This window comes from Martes martes (genome assembly GCF_963455335.1).
Source record: "Martes martes genome assembly, chromosome: 7".
NCBI classification, from domain to species: Eukaryota; Metazoa; Chordata; class Mammalia; order Carnivora; family Mustelidae; genus Martes; species Martes martes.
In genome coordinates, this window is record NC_137894.1 from 97,228,208 (window position 1) to 97,251,917 (window position 23,710).

At 36.3% G+C, this 23,710-nt stretch overlaps 1 protein-coding gene across 2 annotated transcripts in view; it reads left to right on the forward strand.

Moving 5' to 3' along the window:
- The window catches only part of ATL1 (atlastin GTPase 1), a gene marked incomplete at both ends in the record, with an annotated part of 61,472 nt that overhangs the window by 37,467 nt on the left and 295 nt on the right, over window positions 1-23,710 (forward strand). Inside the window, 7 exons of one of the 2 annotated variants that reach the window (XM_080807618.1) lie at window positions 10,941-11,033; window positions 12,108-12,246; window positions 16,681-16,808; window positions 17,880-17,936; window positions 18,779-18,850; window positions 20,345-20,776; window positions 22,014-22,028. In XM_080807618.1, the coding sequence (XP_080663744.1) occupies window positions 10,941-11,033; window positions 12,108-12,246; window positions 16,681-16,808; window positions 17,880-17,936; window positions 18,779-18,850; window positions 20,345-20,776; window positions 22,014-22,028 (936 nt within the window). The remainder of the gene's footprint in view (window positions 1-10,940; window positions 11,034-12,107; window positions 12,247-16,680; window positions 16,809-17,879; window positions 17,937-18,778; window positions 18,851-20,344; window positions 20,777-22,013; window positions 22,029-23,710) is intronic. The other variant, XM_080807617.1, reaches the window with a different exon arrangement.

The following is a 23,710-nucleotide window of genomic DNA, read 5'->3' on the forward strand; positions in this document are numbered from 1 at the left end:
TTATCATTTGTTGGCAAACTGGTGGCATTTTGAAATGTCAATGAAAAAAATTTTGACTGAATGAGTCAACAATGACTCCTAAACAAGTTGGTACTTGTAAATCAAAGTATCTGAAATTGAAATGAGAATGTCATTAAGCAGCAAAAGTGGCTTCCAAAGATATTTAGTAATATTTAAAATGCAAGCAACCAAATCAAAACAAATAATACTACACATCATGAAATTAAAAGGTAATATGCTATGTATTCAGATCTCAGAATGTTTAAGATATCACCAAATAATCCACATTTTTTATTTATTGTATTTTATTTTTTAAAGATTTTATTTATTTATTTGACAGAGAGAGAGAGTGGAGAGAGGGAACACAAGCAGGGGGAGTGAGAGAAGGAGAAGCAGGCTCCCTGCTGAGCAGGGAACCCCATGCAGAGCTCAATGCAGGGCTCCATCCCAGGACCCTGGGATCGTGACCTGAGCTGAAGGCAGACGCTTAACGACTGAGCCACCCAGGCACCCCCATGTTTTTTAAAACATCATTAAGACCAATGTTAAAGAAATTACTACCTGCAAAATAATTCACATTTAAATTAGAAAAAATCTCAAGAGAAAAAGTTCAAATATAAAATAACTTTTAAAACAAACTTCAATTAATTCATCAAGCTATTTTTAGAGGTCACCGCTTCCAACTTCTTCTGTTTCAGAAGAGAGCAGCTTGATTTATTTGGATAAAAGTGTGGAGAAATTTTAAACATTGCCTGAGACACTAAGATGGGAGGTAATGAAATTTAAAAAATAATAATTGTACTCAAAACTAAATTTAACAAGTTTAAAATAGAAGAATTCTTACCTCTGAAAAAGTGAAATTGTAAATAATGAACAAGATCTACCACAGGCAAAAAAAAAAGTAAGGGCAATTAGCAAATGAAGTGAACAGCTAATTAACAGATTAATTCGATTCTTCAATCAAAGCCAATTTATATCAAGCAAACAAAATATCTGTTGTATTTTAAAATCGTTTTTATGGAGGGCACGGATTGCATGGAGCATGGGTGTTATATGCAAACAATGAATCATGGAATACTACATCAAAAACCAGTGATGTACTATATGGTGACTAACATAACACAATAAAAATAAATATAATAATAAAATTATTTCTAAGAAGAGAACTAAGAGAGAAGTGAATTCAGTTTTAAAGCAATATTGAAGTGTAAAGTTTAGCCAGTGGTGTGCTGATAAATGTTTACAACTGGCTGGCAAGGAGGGAGGAGGGTTCTGATTCAAAGCATTTGCTGATTTCTGAGGTACAAATACCTTTACCATGGCTGATTTCAAGCTGCCTACATGATGTCAGCCAACTCGTGAAATTCCTCCAACTTTAGCAACTGCTCCTTGTGAGCCCATAAGAATCAGCTCTCCAGTATTTAGCACATGCAGGAAGTAGAACCCATCATCACAAGACCTAACACTTGAGGACTGAATTGGCCAGTGGGCACACCCTGGCAGAGGGCATCTAGGGGAGGGGAGCTTCTGGGAGCAGAGAAATGGGATGCCATTTCTATGTACATTTATATGTACAAGGGCTTAGTGACTTAAGGTTTACCTGTAAATAGGAAGATAAGAAGGGTTAAACCCTAAAAACATTCCTGCACACAAACTTTAATTCTCTTCTCTTAGAAGCTTTATTTTGTCCTCAGCACATATTTTAGGTCTACTTACCTTTATTCTCTGCTCTTTCACCTCCTTAGTGATAAGTACTTCAACTTCTGGATTAGTTAATTCATCCCAGTTTTCTCCCATAGCATTTTTATGAACCATTTTCATATGCTTAAAGGCCCTCCAACACCCTAGGTCTTAGAAATAGATTTGACTCACCACACCCACACCCGCACCCACACCCACAAATGATAAGTATGTGAGGTGACGGATATGTTAACTAACCCTATTGTGGTAATCATTTCACAATATATATCTATGTCACATTATCATGTTATAGACCTTAAACATACACAACGTTGTATGTCAATTATGTTTCAGTAAAGCTGGAGGGGAAACATATTTGAATCCTCTTTGTGAGATAAAATGAAACTCAACTTTTCATGTTTCTTTTGGTGGAGATGTAATTATTAGTGAGCAGCTTAGTCCATGCCAGCATTACGGTTAAACTGAAGATTGGTAGAAAATAACAGTAGAAGAGGCATATAATAATGTATTGTTGTATTAGAACAAACCTCCTGTTTCTCACAATTTCTCATTCAGATTGGGCCTACATATGGAAAATTGGGAATTATCTTACTCTGGTTTAGTTAATTATACTTAAGCACCCTTTATTCCTATGATTTTAAAATGTTCATCTATAAAATAGTTCTTTGATAGTGATTTCAGCCACTTTAAAGCATAATAACCTTGGTCAAATATCTATGATGACTGTAACCGCCTAGCCCTACCATGAAATACATGACTTCACTGAGAAAAATGAAAGGCTGTTGTTTGCCTGGTCGGGCTGTAAATTAAAGGAGAAGATACGATGGTAGGGCTAAGAAAAAGGACAGCTGTCTCAGAAAGCTACCTTATCCTATGTTCTGCCCAGAGAGTAATTTAGCTTGATCTGAAAGCTGTACGAATAAGAATAAATATTCATCTGGCATATAGAAGCAGGTCAGTGGTATACAGCAGGATTTTCCCAATGTCCATATTTAGGTACCTGAAACATTTAGAAGGCCTGTATAACAAGAACAATTTATTGAGCATTTATTTGTGCCAGGCACTGTGCTAAGTATTTTTCTTATGTTATTCAAATGACACTCACTGTAGGTATATAAAAATAAATAATGTTGTTCCTTCTTCACTCTTTCTCTTTTTTAACTGATGAGGAAACACTGAGGCACAGAGTAATTGAGGAACTTGTCCCTAGTCACAGAGCTGCTCTTCAACCTATGTTGATAGGTAGGCCACGGGTTCAACACCCCGGCACTCCACCACCCTTCAGTGCTTCTCTTTCTCCCCCTAATCCTAGGCTTCCTCTTCCTCTTCCTCAGCTCTGTCTTGTAGTCTTAGATTTGAATGTGCACATCTCATCTCACTAAATTATAAATACCTTAAGAACAGGAATTTTGTAGTTTACTTTTTTTAGTTGAGTACACCAAAGTTCATACAGCAGATGTTCAATTACTGTTTACTAGTGATGCTGTCATATACCTATTTGGAATTGTATATAGTTCGCATATAAGTAAATCCACTGGACTCGAATTGAAAGACCTGGATTCAAGGTCTGGTAGAGCTATTACATATTCATTCTAGTATTAATTACCCCTTTACATTTTTGAGATAAAATCCATAAACAGTATTAAGTCACAAATTGTTGTGAGAGGGTCCAAAATATTTGTACTGGGCATGACCCCTTCTTGAACTGCAGAAACACGATCATGAAATTCTCTTTCAGTGGGTAAGGGTAGAGAGTTTCTGAATTGAAAGTATGAGTTGTTAGGGGCACCTGAGGTGGTTCATTTGGTTAAGCATCTGACTCTTGATCTCAGCTCAGGTCTTGATCTTAGGGTTATGAGTTTAAGTCCTGCATTGGGCTCCCCACTGGGTGTGGAGCCTACTTAATTAAAAAAAAAAAATGTTGGGTGGTAATACAAAACTAACATTTCATTAGTTAAGACTAACAGAAAAATGTTAGATGTTTTCAGGTAGCAATAGTGATTGTATATAGTACCTTCAGATTTAAATGTGATCCTAGTACACAGTCTGAGGATGCTTCAGGTAGTTAGACAAGGCTGCAACTGCTCTGAGGCAAGAGGATAAGCCTTGGCTACTGGCTCAGGGGATTGGCCATAAAAGGCAACAAGTCACTGATGTGTATATGTTGTAATTTAGTACCTGCTTTGGCCTCATTTTTTTAATATATGTAAAAAAGAAAGATTTATGTAATTTGGAAGGTACTAATCTGGACTCTCAAAGATTCTTCTCCAACTTTTCTGCTTATGTCCTTCGTGATTTTTGTTCAAAGGGATTCTTCAGTCTCTCTCTCTCTTTTTAAAGATTTTATTTATTTGTCAGAGAAGAGCGCACAAGCAGGGGAGTGGCAGGCAGAAGGAGAAGCAGACTCCCCACTGAGCAAGGAGCCCGATGTAGGACTCAATTCTAGCACCCTGGGATCATGACCCGAGCTGAAGGCAGTCTCTTTTTGAGTCATACGCACTGTGTAGGTATTTTTAGCCAATAAAGGACATTGGTTTTTCAAGTGGATTTTTTCTTGCTGTATTTATAGATGTCCCTATGGATAGGGTCCTGATTCTTAGAGAATAGAGATATTTTGTTCTTCTTTTTATCTGGAGGGCCATCAATTTGTTTTGATTTCTACTTTGTTAACTATTCAAGGCCCTCTGAAAAGTCAGCTATATATTGGAGATTTTTAAAGTGACGATTTCTCATTCAAGCTTTTTTTTTTTTTTCTGATTCCTGTATTTTATGCTTGAGCCCATCAAAAAAGAGAAGACAAGGTTTTTACTTTAGCTATTTAGATACCCAGAAGATTGTTTGAAAATTTCCTGAAGTCTATTTGTAATGTTTCCTATGATTGATCTTTATTTTGTTTACAATTTTGAATCTTTGACCAGTTATTCTCTAAGAAAAAGTCTTCTGAAATGGCCTTATATAGTGATTTCTCTATTTTTCTTGCCCTCTAAAGGCTATTAAATGTTTTAATTTATCATCATTGTTGTTGTTATTATTATCACTATTATTATTATTATTATTTTGCAGAGCTGGGTTGTTTGAATGTTCTCTTGGTCTTTTTTGACCCTATTGATTTTAACCATTTTTTTTTCCTATCTGAGGGACTAACAATTAAGTGAACTAGTTGGAAAGGACTGATAGTTCACATCAGTAAATAGTTAACAAATCCTGAATTATGCAGCAAATTTCTGTCTTCTTGGATTAGAGAAATTTCTTGAAACTCAACTCTAGACCAGAGTTTAAATTCAGCTTCTATAGTGCCTTCTCGTCTAGCAGTTTGATGTTGTTTGGGGGAACGTGGCCAGTCCCTTTCTGCAAAAAGTCCTGCGGAAATCATTTAGGAGGTTGGGGGAAGGAGCAGGAGGGATTGAGGGGTAAAGTGAAGAGAAAACTGAAAGAGATACAAGGAGGGTAAGTTTTAGAAGGTAAGAGAGTCAAATTGGATTCAACTTTTGTTTTGAGGTCTCAGTTTACTAATTAAAGAGGCTAACTAATGAGTGTTTGATATTTTATTTTTATCTCTTAATTTTTATAGAGTTCCCCTTAACTGTGTTAGTTATTTATTTTGACATGTACAAAGATCACCATAATGACCACTGTTACTCTGAATTTTTTTGAAAAGTTCATTTATTCTTCTAAGTGCAATAGTTAGGATTATAGTGCCATACAAATAGAAACCAAGCATTTTTCTGGGAGGAGGGTCCAGCTTTGATATATACAAACCTGCAAAAAGTTGGTCAAAAGTGTGTGCTCTGAAAAGCAGCTTGTTTCCTTAGGCCAGCAGATGTCAGGACAGTGCTGTATAATCAATAATCTGATAGTCATTGATCCTGTGTTCTGGACTAAGCACAATGACTCACAGATTGACAAGACTTAGTGTCCCCTTAAAAGTTTTGTAGGGCTCCTAAGGCTAAGTTTGACTAATGAGTTTTGTGTAAATTTGCTGCCAGTTTAACAGACCTTCAATCATTAGTCTTTGGGGCATCTTGATTGGTCTGGAGATTTACTAAGTTTATGCGTCTCTCTGTTCTTTCTGGACCACTTCCCCATACATTCAGTGACATGAGACAATTCAAGACAAAGGAAAAATACACGAGACAAGACTTTGTATGAATTATCAAGCAAATGAAAGAAAAGCAAAGAGCAAAGGCATAAAGAGATAATAGCAAAAGTATTTACTGAATGTTATACCTCCAAACCCAAAGTTCTAATAACCTTACACAAAAATTGGGTCTAACTTATCAAATGAGTACTCTTTCAAAACTAAATGTTGAATTGCCCTATACAAAGACTTAGAACCAATGACCTTATATGAAGACCTATTGGGTCTTTATGACAAAAACTTTATAACAAAAACCCTAGGATAAATGAATCAGTGACAAGAGCTCAATGAAACAAATCAGAACTTAAATCAGGTAATTGTTGAGACATTCACCTGGAAGTAAATTTGAAGGACAAATGGAATTTTGGAACAAGGGACAAGAAGAATTCACCTGTTAGTCTGAGGGTCAAAGGGACTGCTGCCAAATGAGGGGCATCCAGAACTGTCAAAGGATGAGACCGCCACTCAAAATCTGATACAAAAACCAAAGCTGAATTTACTGCTTTATTAAGTATGAGAGATATGTTGGTGAGTCTTAGCCTTGCTGAGCAGAGCAAACTAACAATTATATGTAGGGTTTAGGAATTTGTTTTGAAGTTACATGGTTTACAGAGGCAAGAACAGGTTGATGTGAGTTTTAAAATTTTTGTTGCTGTGGAATACAACAACAATGTTTGTTTTTTGTTGGCTACGGAGGGGAGAAATGGATTGACCTCAGCCTTAGTGAATCTTCTGGAGTGAGTCTTTTACTACTTAGCTGACTTTTAAAGTATGAGGCTGTCACACATGGGTAGACATTCAATGGGCTATTGATTGAAGTGAGTTGTACTTAGATGGGTTTAAAACAAGTTCTAAACTGTTTGTAGTTGTTTTCTGAAACTGAAATTAGAACTGAAATTGATTAAGTGGTTAAAAACCAGTTCAGTCATTTACTTGCTACAAGGCTGTAGAACAGTTAGTCTATTACTGAGAGTTTGGGAGTTTTTTTCACATATTTGTAATGGATGTGGGCATACATTTAGCATTATGTTGCTAATAACATTATTTCATATAAGTTTTTATTCTGACACAATTAACACATGTATTTGTATATTCTGTGTGTTTGTAATATTAATAGCCATTAATATGTTATATTAATATGCCATAATTTGAGTAGCCATTTTCCTGTTGTTGAGCATTTGGATTTTTTCTCAGTTTTTCACTCTCACTCATAGTAGTGCTATAACACTCCTTTTGAATAACTTCCTGAAGGATATAGCCCCCAAAGGGAAGTTAACAAAGGTTATAATTTTCTGATGATTAAAAAAATGTATGTGATCACTGGTGGGATATGGACATATCCATATCCATATCCCACCAGTGATCACATACATTTTTTTAATCATTTGCCCCATTTGCAGACTGGGATTAATTTGTTAAAGAAGTATTTGTGACCTGAAATATTTTCACCTGAGCAAATTAGGGTAACATATATATATATATATTTTTTTTTAATTTATATTTTTGATTTTTATCTCTACCCGTATGTATGAACAAATCAAGATTCAGCATTGTGGAAAAACTGATGACTTTGACATATGGACTGAGATTCATAGAATTCCGTACATTTTAAATATAAAGTAGACAAATTATCTTGGGAGGGGATGGGGACAGTAGGTATGCCATAGCTGGCTTATACCCGTTCATGAGAACTAATTAGTAAATGTTTGGGAATTATATAAGCCAACTATTAAATTGCTAGTAGCTTGAAGTCAGCAATGGTGGGCATATTTATACCACAGAAATGGTCAAATGCTACAAAATCAAGGCATTTTGTTCTTCTGGGAGAGCCAGTTTACCAGCACATCTCTGGATGGGAGCGTTAGGCAAGGAACTTGGGAATTTGATACTGTAGATAGATGGATATATAGAATATAGATTAATGATTTTAGAAAATAAGACTTGATATTTGATCCTATGCTTCATATGGTCCTTATTATATCAACTTAGGAAGATGCCCACTGAAAAAGACCAACCAAATTCCCCAAGAAAAATGCAAAATACAGCCAAATCCACATACTTGGTTTCATTTATCTTGGTTCGTGAACCTCTATTTTGCAAAAATCGCTTCTTAGCTAAGCTCTGTTTTCAAAATAACATATTTTAGGTAGAAATGTTCTGAATATAAATTATTATGTTTCATTTTGACATAAATGGGCCTCTGTTAAGGACAGTAGACTGTTTAATATAGTGGATAGAGGCATTTTTTTAAGACTTTATTTTTAAGTAATGTCTATACCCGAAGTGGGGTTCAAACTCACAGCCCCCCAAGATTAGGAGTCACATGCTGTTCTGATAGCCAGCCAGGTGCCCTAGCAGTATTTTGAAACTCTCCTCTCCACAAGAATCACTCTTTTCCCCACAAAAATGCACAAATACCACCCCCACACACAGTAAACAAAAGTAAAATAAAATAAAAAAATAAAAAAATCCATGGTGCAAACCAAGAAGTGCCGCCTGGCTTCGGGAGAGAAGCTGTGAGCCAAGGATTTTATTTTCAGCAAAACTGACTTTCAAATAGAAAGTCACAACTGCTACAATAGGTCACAAACTTATCAACACGTAAGAATGCAAAGAATATTGTTTTTATGAGCCCTTAATGAGAAAGCTACTAATGAATGAACTTCAGATAAGCAAAGATGTTATAATTTCACCAAAGGAGAGATAATCAGAAACTGTGTGCCTCCTGATAGAAGAGCACTCTGCCAAAAAACTATGACCTGAGATCAAGGCTCTGTACCCAGCTGCCAATTTACAGGAAACCCAGAGGACAGAGAGCATGTTGAACTGCTTGTGAATATGCAGTCAGCAAGGTCCAGGTTATGGGAATTTTTACAGGTCAAAGTCCTAGGTTCTTTAGTAGATAAACTGTAAGGGGGAAGAAGAAATGGAGGAAGAACCCAGAGATTAAGAGAGAATTAAGAGGGGAAAAAAAAGAGAGAATTAAGAGACATATCAGCAAAAGGGCCTGGGTGGTTCCATCAGTTGGGTGTCTGACTTTGACTTGGGTCAAGATTTCAGGGTCCTGGGTTTGAGCCCCACGTTGGGCTCCCCGCTCAGTGCTCAGTCTGCTTCTCTCCCCCCTTTTGCTCTCACTCTCAAATAAATAAACAAAATCTTTTTAAAAAATCAACACATTTTAATAAGCAGGAATAAAATATTCAGTTAGAAGCTCAGAAGGTATAAAACTTTTAGAAAGATCATTTAAAGATAGCTAATTTCATAAAAACTACTGATTTTTTCCCTCCAAGTCCTACTTTTTTCCAGAAACTAAAATTTGCAGTATGTCTTGAGCATATCAAAGCATGCTTTTAGGGGCGCCAGGGTGGCGCAGTCAGTTCGGTGCTCAACTCTTGGTCTCAGCTCAGGTGGTGATCTCACGGTCCTGACATTAAGCCCCACATCCGGCTCCGTGCTCAGCACAGAGCCTGCTTGGGAATCTCTCTCCTCTTCCTCTGCCCCTCCCACTCGCTCTCTCTCACTCTCTCTCTCTCACTCTTTCACTCTCTCTAAAGTAATAAATGTTTAAAAAATAAAAAGCATGCTTTTATCAGAGCCCAGGTTTTAAACCTCAGTGCATGTGTAATGTTCCTGTTGAGCCGTGCCGCAGGGGTTTTGAGGTCGCCCAGGCTTAAATGCTAGCTGTGCCATCTCTCTGTGCCTTTGGCCAAGTCACTTAATGTCAGGTAGTGGGGCTTTTTAGATTATCTCTTACGAAAAGAATCATAAATTATAACCTATCTCTTGGCTGTTGCAGGAATGCGTGAAATATCATGTGTGTAATTCCTGGCATTGTGGTTGGCATATAATAAGCTGTTCAAGGAAAGCGGCTGTTACTTTGGTTTCAAGAGGTTGGGGGTGAGGTCCAAGAATTCTATACTTTTAAAAGCCTCCCAAATGATTCTGATGATTATTCTAATTTTGGAAACACAGTCCTTGATAAAATCCAGTCTGGATGTGAACAAATATTCAGCTTCAAGGATGTTTATCAGTGCATTTCTTAGAATAATAGAAAAACTGGAAAATGTCTAGTAATGGCAGAATAAACTATGGTCTATCCATTAGCTAAAATATGTGACCATTAAAATAAAACTCAGAGAGCCAACACAGCACTAACTCTGTGCAGGCACCTTCCAGAGAGGCCTTACGCATGTCTCGGTAGTCCTGTGAGGTGGGTTCTATTAGCATCATACTTAATGGATGAGGAAACTAAAAATGTACATTACAAATAAGTTGTGAAACAGAAACATTTCTGAACTATCAATAATAATTGTTTGTGATAAAGAATGTGGCCTTGTTAGAGGACAGACCGAAATAACTTTCTAACAGATTATTTCAAAATCATCATACAATGAAGTGATCAAATCATTTGCAGCCAAAAACAGTAGGAAAAAAATTATTACAAAGGTATGTTAGTTGTTTGTTTTTTTTTCTGGATTTGTGTTTGTGTGTTTGCGTATTTGTCAGCTTTTTAAAAAATTTGTAATTTGTTATTTTTCTCATTCTAAATAAATATTCCCTCTGAAGCCCAATTGTGTATTCATTTTCCTACTGAGCCCTCCCCCCAACAGATTGTACAAGCTTTGGGCCCCACTAAACCTGGATTCCTACCCATCTGCATACCATGTATGTATACTGAGAGCCCCTGAGAAAGAGAACAGGACAAGTGTAATAGAGGAAAAATACTTAAAGGGATGATAAAACTCTCCTCAAATAAAACTCGAGTCTTCATAAAAAGCTGTCCCCAAATTGCCAAGATGAATGCATGCCACCAAGAGATGAGAGACAGAGGTGCCCTCAAATTGGCTGAATGGCTGTGTGTGTGACTACAGTCAGCTTTGGGGCAGCTTTCTGTTTTTACTTAGTGGGAACAGGAAGGTTGATTCCTAGGGAATAGATTGCTCAGAAACTTTCAAAGGTTTTATGTTTGCTTTCACAATTCCACAGTGTGGTGTAGAACACTATTCAAATGATAATAATAGTGTTTAATTGGTTTCAGTATAAAGCTCAGGGAGGCCATTAAAAGTCCCCTCATCAATCCTTTCTTCTTATTGTTTCTTAGAGTCTGATATTTCTTGTTCGGGACTGGAGTTTTCCGTACGAATTTTCATATGGAGCTGAAGGTGGCTCCAAATTCTTGGAAAAACGCCTCAAGGTTTGTTAGATATTAAGGTGCATGAAATTTCACCAGTAGTAATCTAAAATTATTTTTGTTAAATGATTTACAGAATGGATTCTTATTAGATACAATCTTATTTGACCCTTCTAGTGTCTCTACAAAGATTGATTCTTAATACATACTTTCAGAGTTATAGCTTTAAATATTATCAATAATTATGATACAGGTAATTCTTTTGTGGATAATCTACAAAACACTGACTTATTCCAAGATAAGTCTTTTAATTAGAATAATTAAATCCATTCAAGGCTGACAGTACAAATATCTGGATTCATGTTTTAGTGGAGGTTTAAAAGTCAATTTAACAGAAAATATCTCATTTTGAAATTCCCAGAGTCAGTCTTAGAACATTCTGCTAATAGTTCACAGAAAGTGAAATTAGAGGATTCTCCATTTTCAATGTCAGGATAGTTCAATATTGAATGAATTGTTTACATTGGACAGATACCACAACAAGTAACTATTCAGAAAAAAATTTTAATCAAGATTAAGTAAGGTTTCATGATAGTCAGGATCACTTATCTTGTCTTTTTAGGTTTATAATTATTTTTAGAGTAGTTGTACTATTAACTGTCAAATACATTTGAAAAAACAGGGACAGTTTAGCTTATAAATACCCAACTATTCAGATGCCTTTCTAGAATCTAAATGTATACCTACCAGGTGACAAGAGGCTGTCTTGAATATCTCCTGAAAAGAAGGTAGGAATATCTTATGATCTATTCATGTTTCTTATGAGTACTTCAAATTAAAATTGGAATTTTTAAGAATGAGCTAGAATAAAACCCCACTAATTTGTACTAAAAAATGGGAAGGCCCGTCTGAGTTTGCATAAGAGTAAACATTTGTTAATTCTAATAATAATGCCATAGGTATGCTATACTTAGATACGGCCGTTCACCCAAGACTTTATTTTTTCTTTAGTATCAGCCCTATCATGTCATTTTTATCACTGAGGGACCAGACAACTGTAGCAAATAGATGTCACAGAATTCTCTTGGAGTTCAATTATGATGAAAGTAGTTTAAACTTTAGAATGATTTACTGCAGGTCTCAGGGAACCAGCACGAAGAACTACAGAATGTTCGAAAACACATCCATTCCTGTTTCACCAAAATTTCCTGTTTTCTGCTACCTCATCCTGGCTTAAAAGTAGCTACCAATCCAAACTTTGATGGAAAACTGAAAGGTTTGTCTTTCAATGAATAAGTTTACATTACTTATCCTGCTTATAAAATTGTCATTTTATCTACTGGGCTTACAGCTGCTCGTTTGGGTTATCCATTTATGTGAGGCTGATGACTGAAAATTGTCAAGAGAACTGGGAATCCTGGGCTGCTGCTAGAACACCTCCTTGGTGAACTATGGGATCTATGGGTACTGAATACATACACGGAGAAAACAGGCAAGATGTTCACCTGGGAGGCAGTGACTCTCCCCTCTTCACAGAGGTTCCTGCTCACTTCTGTGCATTGAGAAATGCTCCTTAATGTCTTCCTGTTAAATTTTCCATATTTACATTAGAGGAGAAAAGTAGATGTCTATATTATCTGAATGCTTTAAGTTATATAATTATTGTTATAAGTTATATAATTAGAGAGCAAAAGAAACATTGCATAGGTCTGAACTCAAGCTCTTTAAAAATGCTACTGAAGAATTTATAAATTATTAAAAGCTTCACTAAAAATGAAATCCTCTTCTGAATGAGGACCAGTTTCTGAAAAACCCAAAAGCCCTAGAATGTTCTTGAGACAGTGTATACTACTAGTATGATAATAGTAGTTGCTTGCCTAATAGAGGCATTACTAACATTTTAAGATTCCAAAGCAACTCAAATTTTTAGAAAAAGGGGTGGGATGGGATGGGGTGGATGTAGGGGTCTGAGGAAATAGAAGTATTTCCTAATAAATAATCACTGGGTCTTTAGATATTTGCTTTGTGATTAATACAAAGTAGTACAAAGACATTTCTGACTTTTATAAGCCCTGGCATTGAATATACATGCCACTGAGCTTAGACATTTATTTACTGTGGCCTTTCTGCCCTGTGCCAGGGTTGGTGAGAGAGTGATGCAGCAAGCTTTTCAGCACAACTCTTCTCAAAGGGCTTTAAAATTCCTCTTAGGAAAGGACAACGTAGTATGTGTCCACCTTTAGGGAACTGGTAGGTTTGAAAAGCAAACCTATTCACCACCACAACCACCGCCCCCCCCCACCCCGTGTCCATGGCATTTATACTCAAGATACCTTCCATTTAACTATGACAGTATCATAAATAGAATCCCACATTTCTTAGTCATTAGCATTATTTCTGTACATGTTTTAAATTATCTTTATATAACAGAACAGATAGCAGTAAGTACACATTAATGCAAGAACTGCAGGGTTCTGTCATTTCACTATCACTTATGAAATTCAGCCCTCCAAAGAGCACAGACTTCTTGAAACTTTATCATTACCTAATGCCTTCATTTGAATAAATGATGTAAAGAGAGGGCTCCCACAAGGCCTCTCTTTCTTCTCTGGAGTTGGGGAGTCATAAACAGGCAGGGGAGGGGGCAGGCCTTCAACAAGAGTCCTTTATTGGGACAGAAGAGTACTCTGGCTTGTTCCATTCTTGCGGTATTCAGCGACAGTTCTTAAATTAACTGATACATGGTGGAGGGAAAGAGCTGAGGGAGAGAGTTTAAGACAAATCACAGAGATATAGAACTTCATCTTTTAATAGATTTGTTTCCCATCAAATTTTACTCACATGGCTACACATACATTAACACACACAGTTGCTTTATAGGCACCCCAAAATTATGAGTTTACCAAAGTGGCTAGCCTGAGAGAAAAAGAAATGAAAAGCAGCTTCAGGTGCCCATCAAAGATGCATTTTGATGAGGCTTTATAGGACTCCTGCTGAATCTATGTGTGCCAAAGTGTTCTTCTCAGCCTCAGTTTCTCCTTGGGCAGTTCTGAAAGTCAGCTATCCACGTTGTTTTTCCAGCCCACTCTGAAACTTATAAGTTGATGTGGTCTCTGTCCAGGATGTCTTGTCCACTGGCTATGCTGTTTTCCAGAGGGTTGGCATCTGAATAACTTTCTTCCGCTAGGGAAGAAATGTCTCTGAATAAACAATTGTGCAAAAATTTTTCTTTGGTAATTCTCACATATTCTTTCATAAACTTATAGAAATAACTTTCTAGCTCACTACCGATATTTGTAATTGTTATAATTACTATATTGTTCATGGTCCTTCACATCACTGAAATTATCATGCCATTTCCCATATTATATGAAACATATAATACAATGATTCCAATTAACTGCTATTAATCTAACAACATCCCACATGGGAAATCACGAGAATCAGGTTTGTTCATACTCCATTCAACCAACTCTTTCTAAGTGCCTACTGAATACCTCTCTTAGTTTAGTAAATCTTCTAATTAACAAGGAGTTACCTTCCTTTTTGAGGTTGCTCTGTGTTTAGTACCCCATGTAGAATGACCAGTGACCACACCATAAATTGTGGAGATACATCCTTAGCAGCTTCAGTTAGACTTCAGAAGCAGAGCCAAACACCACTGCAAGGTAATTATTTTTAAACAGGTGTTTCTAATGAAGGTAATCCCGAGAAAGCATCTTCCCTGGGTGATTACACGGCAGTCCTGCACCAGTGCATCCGCGGGCAGAGTTCTTATAAAGTACATTATCACGTCCCCAGTGATTGTGACAGATAACCACATTGGCCCAGCCCCTGGATTCCTGGCAGAGTCGGACTCTTGTGGCAAAAGTGATTGAAGAAATGATGGAAACAGAACATCATCCCGAAAAATCATCTGCCCACACATATTCATTTGCATTCTTGCAGAGGCCCAGAGCTAGTTAGTGTGCCTCCGTAAACTGAAACGGTCTGAAGGTGTTCTGCGTCATGTGTTTACGGTGTTGACTAATACTGTTAGCAAGAGCTCACCACCTGTGTATGTTAGGAATCTCTGGTTTGTGCTTTCTGAATCCAAAATTGGAATAGTCTCAGTGAGAACCAAGACCATGGCTCATGCCATCTTCAGGACACATTTTTAATCCAAATATGTGATTATATGCTCGTTACTTTAATGATCATTACCACATTTGCTGCTGCATTAGACACCCAGGTGTATCTTATTCCATTGCAATTTTATAAGGGAATGGGGGGTGGAATTGAAATACATGTAATACATGGAAGTGATTTTGAGGTGGTTTTATAATGAGAAAGGTTTTTGTTTTATACAGAAATTCAGAAAGAATTCATATGTTCTACATATGTAGTAATAGTCTACAAAAAACCCATAAAGTCATATTGCAAAAAAGAAACCTACTGGTAGCAGTGTAAACAGATGCACAGCAGGCAGCTAAATACAACACAGACCGTGGTAACATCATACAAACACCGGTACTATTAGCGAATGTTGCTAACTAGAGAGCAAACCCCACAATAATAAATCTGAATAAATCGAAATATAATACAAAGCAAAATTATCAGTAAAAATTGGTACAATGCAAACAGGAAAATACATTTGAGTAAACTATACAAGTACTCATAAAAGATGGGCACTAAAATTTCAAAGGTGCACAAAACGTGAAGTAAAATAAGTCTGAAGTTTCCAACATTATGCTCGTACATCTCAAAAGTAGCAAGGAAAGAAGAGAAACATGAATTCTTATGTAAATTGGTATTTCAGTGTATAGTCGGGTTGTAATAGCAAGCAAGGAAAATGCAAACACAATCACATGGCTTGAATCTTTATCCTTAAAACGTCAGAAATCACCAGTTCCAAAGCCTGAAAACTCAGTGACTCTGCTGGAACTGAGATTTTTAAACATTATAGGCTGTTACTACTTTTAGGACATGCCTTGCTTTTTATGTAGGTGTATTTTTCTGCATCTTTTGAAATAGTGATTTCAGAAATTATCACTGTGTTCAAAAGACTCCTCTGAAGATGCATTTTCTGTTACTTTACCACATATGTAAGGCGAAGCTTAAACCTAATGCTATACCATGGGAATGTGTAATCAATTGCCCTAAACATGATAGGGAAACAACTCAGACATCCTCTGATTTGTCTCCATGGCCTACTCTTGCCATGTAATTTCTACTGGTGAGTTTCACCACCAGAGGTGGCATCACCATCACTATCCTTCTGAACTTGAGTTCTAGTTACACCTTACCTAGTTCTATACACTTTTCATAAGGTGGGTACACTAAAAAAAGCAATTTTGGCATACATTTTCTGGAGGGAATAAGTATCTGGCCTTTTCCCCATTTATAAAACCACCAACAAACTTAAGTACAGAATACTGGTTATGTGAATAGGGTTTAAGATGTTTAACATTTAACATCAAGAAAGCTATTTTATGGGTGGAGGATAAGTAAATATGTAATTGAACTAAAGACTAGCAGTAGAAGTTTAGGCAAGGAGGATCACTGACCCAAGAACAGTGGGCTGCAGTTGTTGTTTATTTAGATGATGGGAAAGTAAGTGAAGGCTTTATCACTGGGGAAGAAATGGAGGAAATCAAAGGATGTTTTATTGTATGGCATGGAGGACTGGATTGGATTTTTAAAATAATGATGAATGTGCTTTTACTTGTAGAAATAGATGATGAATTCATCAAAAACTTGAAAATACTCATTCCTTGGCTACTTAGTCCTGAGAGCCTAGATATTAAAGAGATCAATGGGAACAAAATCACCTGCCGAGGTCTGGTGGAGTACTTCAAGGTATCACTCTCATTTCTAGAGCATTTTTTAGAATGCAGTTCCTACTTGAAACAAATTATAGACTCTGTAATATGGGGGCAAAGTTATGAGGAATCTATAAGAATAAAAAAATCATTAGACTCCCAAGAGGAGCTTACTTTCTGAAATTAAAGTTTTAAAGAAAACTTTATCTTGAGAGAAATATATTTTGGAGTATGAATATATCTAGGCATTGGTAAAGTCTATTTTTTGTTGTTGGGGGAGAAGGTGTTGCTCAAGATCCATAACATATAGTAGTCTTCAGTTATGAGCTATATAGAATTTTACTTTCATTCTGAAGATGTTCTCCAAGGGGCTATACTTTGCCTTCCTATTGGAGAAAATTCTTCCACAATTTCTCTCTCTGCACTAAGGACTGATTTCAAGTGGAATTATTTTAAATTTGCATTTACTTGTTTACTTTAGGTAGCACTGAATACTACTATTTTTTTTAAACCAGCCACATACAGTGGGGGAATTTCAGCTACCAAACTAATTTGTGGATTGATGCCCCAAGGACCAAAATACCAATTTTTAAAATTCACATTTTTGTCATTTAAAATACTGTCACATACCTCCTGTGTGATTATTTATCTTCTTCACTCTTAGCAATAAATGACATGTTATTTATCTACTAAAGTTTGAATTCTTACTGTGCCTAACATTATGGAGGAGCTTAGAATTTAGTGGGAGATTAAGGACCCTTACAGAAATCTCTTCCATAAAGCTTATGACATCAGCAGGTACAAATGGCTGTGACTGACTGCAAAAGAAAGGTTACTCCTAGGAGAGGGTTGTGAGAAAGTTTTAGAGGAGGTGGTAATGAATTAAGCCTTTAAGAAAGGTAGGGTTGGCAAGAGTTGTTGTGTGGAAAGGGCACTTCAGGAAAAAGGAACAACTAAGAAAGGGGGGGGATTTAAAATGAGAAAGATAATAGTTCCCCAAACCGGCAAGACCTTAGACCTTAGAAAACAATTAAACAGAATTGGAGAAATATTGAATGGAATTCCTTGAACATGAGTCTCTTTTTTTTCCCTTTTTTTTTTTTTAAAGGCTTATATAAAGATCTATCAAGGTGAAGAATTGCCACATCCCAAATCCATGTTACAGGTACTTACTAATCAGGAGGCATGACATTTTAAAACATACTTGTCACTAAAGCTAAGCTTTCTTTAGCTTTATGCTCTGATAGGCTAGAGATACGTTCCAATCTAGCCATCAAAAATTAGCAAATAAAAATATTGGAATATTTATTGGGAGATTATTTTTCTGTTAACTACTGTTTGTGTTCAGCTAAACACTTTTGTATATACATAGAGGAGCTTCACTCGTGCTGACATACAGACACTTTTTACCACAGCTTTCATTCTCTTTGTATAAAACTGGTTTAGAAAACAGACTCACACTGTGGCTTAGGTTCACACATGTACCGAATAGAAAAGCAGGTCCAGGTTTTAAAACGAGTGGTCTCTACAAATAAACATTTAAGAAAGGAGAAACTAGATTTTCCTTACTTATTAAAAAATTTCTTTAAGTTCTTAATAGTTCATTTGTTATCAGTGATACATTGTACTATCAGTCCTTAAACTTAAGACATGTTTATCTATATATTAGTACACACAAAATGTACTGTGTATTATTTCCCATGTGTTTGGGTTTATTGATTCCCCCCCCCCCCACCAACTTGGTGAGAGGCTTAAAAATATTTAAGAGGAAAAAAATCTTCCAAATAAAAATTCATTTTTATAACTATGGACTACTGTTTTATGTATTTTGAAATTTTAATTTTATAAATTTTTTTAAATGTAGTGGAAATACTTCAGTACTTCAAATTATTTCATGACTGTGTTCTTGTATATTTCTTACACATGATACTCAGAAATGAGAATTGCCTGTGAAGGTTTAATAAATATGAATTCCATTTTACATTATACTTTGTACTTTGTTCAAAGGCCACAGCAGAAGCTAACAATTTAGCCGCCGTGGCAACTGCCAAGGATACATACAACAAAAAGATGGAAGAGGTAAGAATTAAGTAATATTTTAAATTATGTTTTAAGTAAAATCAGTATTTCTTCCATGAGCTCATTCTTTTTTCTTCCAAGTTATGCTGCAAATGCAAAGAAGTGGCTTTGACTTACTCTTTCTCAGCTTATGTATATCACATTTCTATTTATTGTATACCTAAAGTATTTTTTAGGAAAGGAACATTATGTATTCACAATTTAAAACATATTTTAAGTGTGTTCCCTCTATATTACTTTTTTTTGGGGGGGGCACATCTTCCCACTATTTATAAGCTCTAGTGACTAAAATAACATGTGCAACCCTCTCGCTACACCTCCCTTCATGCAACAATTTCAGTATTTCTATCTTAACTCTGAAAACCTATTAGGTTGCCTGGGTGGCGCAGTTGGTTAAGCATCCGACTCTTGGTTTTGACTCAGGTCATGATCTCAGGGTTGTGAGATGGAGCCCCAAGTTGGGCTCTGTGCTGGGCATGGAGCCTGCTTAAGATTCTCTCTCCGCCTCCTCCCTCTGGCCCTCTCCCCACGTCCCCCACCTCCCCAACCCCTGCTGAACACACTTTCTCTCAAAAACAAAAAACAAAACCAAAAAACCCATTAGGAAAAAAAGAAATTAGACTTCAAGGGCTAATATTTCTACATACTGCATTTCCTCTTTTTAACGTTCTGAATTAGGATGTATCTAATAATTGTTGTACATATCTACTAATATGATAGGTTTTTCTCCTGAAAATGATCTATATTATAAATTACATCCAAAACTGGTGGAGTCTTAAGAGTCAGGAGTAATACAGTTTATGGAATGGTGTTCACAACATAAGTAAAGGGTAACTAGAATGAGAGTATGCTTTATATAAGTTAAATCTCAAATAACCAAAGTGAAAGGTATGGGTAACTGACATTTCCCTTGTAACTTTGGAAAAAACTGAAAACGTAGTCCAAGAACATTGAATATGCTTCCAGTTAGTCTCTTGAAGAATATATTGTGAAAGGGCTCCATTCAAACACAATCAGTGAAACTGCCAACGAACATGTTTTTCCTAATTTTATTTTTTTTTGAGTTTTATAGCATTGCTATTAAGTTAAACCTCATTGGCCAAAAATACTTTAGTATAATTACAATAGATTTCCCAGAGGATCTTGTATGTAAGTGATTTGATTTTGGGTTCATTCTGTGAATGCACTCAGTTTACAGTTCACTTTGAATCATGCCTTTTCATCTTGAGGAACTTGGATTAAGTCTTGGATATTCTTTCCCAGGTCAAAAAGAAAATAAAGAATGGCTTTATGTAAGTCATCTATAAAATACTGGTTCCACTTACAGTCATGCCTGATATGGACTGCGCAAAGATGTGGGCTGACAAAACATATATGTAAACTCCTTCTGATTATTGTGTTCTAACAAATTCAACTAGCTAAGTGGAAGATTGTGGTACAGTTGCTAATTTTACTCTGCATGGCATAAACAGCACTTCTCTCTATCTGATACAGATATGTGGTGGTGACAAACCATTTCTGGCACCTAATGACCTACAGGCTAAACATTTGGAGCTTAAGGAAGAATCTGTGAAGCTATTCCGAGGTGTGAAGAAGATGGGTGGGGAGGAATTTAGCCGGCGTTACCTTCAACAGTTGGAGAGTGAAATAGATGAACTTTACATCCAGTATATCAAGCACAATGATAGCAAAAATATCTTCCATGCAGCTCGTACCCCAGCCACACTGTTTGTTGTCATCTTTATCACGTACGTGATTGCTGGTGTGACTGGATTCATTGGTTTGGACATAATAGCTAGCCTATGCAATATGATAATGGGACTGACTCTAATCACCTTGTGCACCTGGGCATACATCCGCTACTCCGGAGAATACCGAGAGCTGGGGGCTGTAATAGACCAGGTGGCTGCAGCCTTGTGGGACCAGGTAAGAATACTTTTATCCTCTTAAACTCATTGCAGCACACTATGTACTAAACACAATGTTAGGTGTTAGAACTGAACAGGTGAACCTGACTTGGGCCCCAGTCTTCAAGAGCTTTAGAAGCTGTCAAGATGGCCAGATACAAACGACTAACTATAATACGATATGTGAAGTCCTACATAACCGATTTCCAGTTAACATTTCAGTGTTTTCAAATATACATGGATTAGCCAGCTTTGCTTTCTACTTTTATTTATCCTAAAAGTTAAAGCTGTTAAAGAGAAGTGTGAGAAAGCACAGCTGAGTTTTTACTGAGTGGACTGCGACTTGTTTATGTGTTAAGATTACTTTGTACTTACAACCTATCATTTGATTCATGTTGGTTTTGGAAGGGGATGTATGTGAACCAGTAGCATTAGGTGGTTGTATCACTAGCTCTTTTAGTATAAACTCCTAAAAAGCAAGATCTGATTATTTCAGATTGTCTCTGTTTGAAGTAGGCATTTGTACCGGCCACAGCACAAGTCCAGGTCAACCTCTGGATTAGCTGCTCATGGGCTAGTTGTCCTTTGTGTTTCAGTTAACCACAGCCTACAGTCAGGGTCACTGCAGTCCATTGGTCAAATAATTGATGGATAGGGAAGACAATTATAAACACACCTAGAACGAAAATGAACTCACTGTCATTCTGGAAGTGTCTTCAGTTACATCATGAAAATTTAGGGGCATTTAGTGAAGCTAAAATTGAGATTCTTCATAAACTTTTGGAGGTAAGACTTTTGAACTTATGTTCTGCAGGTAGCAAGTAATAGCTACAATTCCCCGAGCATTTATACCTAACGTATACTCTTTAGAATGGAATTTTAACTAATGAAATTACCATATGCCTTTGAAGAATCTAGTTAAGATAAACTAATGATAGCACTGTGGGTAAACCATGAATTAAAAACTGGATCCTCTGAGCCACTGTCTCAAATAGCTCCTCAACCTTAGAAGACTAAAGAAGGGCTATTTGAGGTAAATCCCAAAGCCTTCCTAGAATATGATGCTGAACCCTGAGGAATATAGAATTGGGTTCTTTGAAAGATTGAGATATACTATGTAATCTGAACTGAAAAAATGTGTAGGAGTATTCTTAAATGCTCAGAAATACTGTAAACAAAGTTCAATTATCATAATGCTATTAATGAAGCAGGATATATACTTTTCTTTTTTCCCTTTTAAACTGCCTTTGCCACAGGGAAGTACAAATGAGGTAAGTTAATTATTTTTTAATTGAGAGCTATAAACTTTATTTTATAAACCAACTAGCCATTAATGGAGTAGAAAGTCTTTGGTGATGTAATGAGCACTGGCTGTTATATACAACTGATGAATCACTGACCTCTACCTCTGAAACTAGTAATACGCTATATGTTAATTAATTGAACTTAAATTAAAAAAAAAACTTTGGGCACAACTGTTCCTTTGTTCTTCTAAGATTCACAATTTTAGCTGTGAATTTTTAATATGGTTTTAAAATATTTTATTTATTCCCAACATCTTATGTGATTTGATCTGCATATGAAACATGAGTTGATTGTCAAGAATATCCTGTTTTATAAGTTTTATTTCTTGAATGTGTAGAAAATTCCAAAATTCTTAAGCTCCAACATTGTGCATTTTGCTCTACTGCATAGTGAGATAAAAATAGTGTTATGAATCTTGAGAAAACCTAATTCGTAGAGAGTTTCAAAGTGGAGCTACAAACCTTTAGATGTTTTTAACTCAGGCTTTTGAGTGACAGTTACCTTTACCACGTCAAGCAGGTTCCAGGCCAGTAAAGTGTGACTTTCTGAGCATTCCTCAGACTGACCTGTAAATTGGTGTTCATTTCTCCTACTGGACATGGGCAAAACGAGGAAAGAATCCTTTGTTACATAAGAAAACTGACCTCTGTAGAGTTACTCTGGTCATCTTCAGGAAGCAAAACTGATCTCGAACAGCTACTGAGATAGCACATCCTTCTTTCCTCAGTTTCTGCTGTTACATACAACCGGAGTATGTCCTCTAATCTATACCAGTGATACATTTAATACAAGTCAATAGAGAAATATTTTATGTAAAGTTCAGTAAAACAAATTCATTAAAGAAGTAAAAACAATCTAAGTTGAATGTTAGGAGTATGATAGAGCTAGGGCAATACCATGTTACACCAATGTGTATTCACAGAACTGATGATGGTATTATTCAGACTTAAGAAAACAGCTATCAAGACTTCAAGAAGATAAAAATTAATGGAATTTCCTGGGCATTGGTTACTATTTAAAGGCTATCAACGTTTTAAAAATATTCAGACTCTTTACAGACTCCAGAATTACCTCAGAAAAGCTGGTTTTAACTGAGTGTTCAATATATGAAAGCCAAAAGAGACAATGAATCTTAGACATTCACTGAGGGGGAAAAGGACCAAAATATTTATGGACACTTATGTAAGGTAATATATAAAAATTCCTATGACTCAAACACTGTCAACACAAAGAACAATCACAGCTTTATGAGAAAAGGCTTTCTGAGATAATACTTCTGAAAAACGTTTTGTAAGATACGAATCAAGTAATGGAAACAAGGGAAGAGAATGTTTAAATGAATGATCCCAGTGTGGCAAGAGGAGGGGCAACATATGTACTTACTGGCATCAGGAAATAATGGGGGGAAAAAGGGTCCCATTCTGAAAAACTTGTAAGGAAGCCCAGACAGCAAGTGGTCTAGCTGTGTCTAATAAGGTAGCTATTGGTAGTCAGAAGTTAAATTCCTCCAAAACTGGTAATATTCAAGATATGAGTTCTCACACATCTCTAGGGCACAGTGTTTGGGAAGCCCTGCTCCAAAAGGTGTGCAAAGTCAAAGGAAATGCAGTCTGAGAATAAACTATTTGCCACAAAGATCAATCCATAC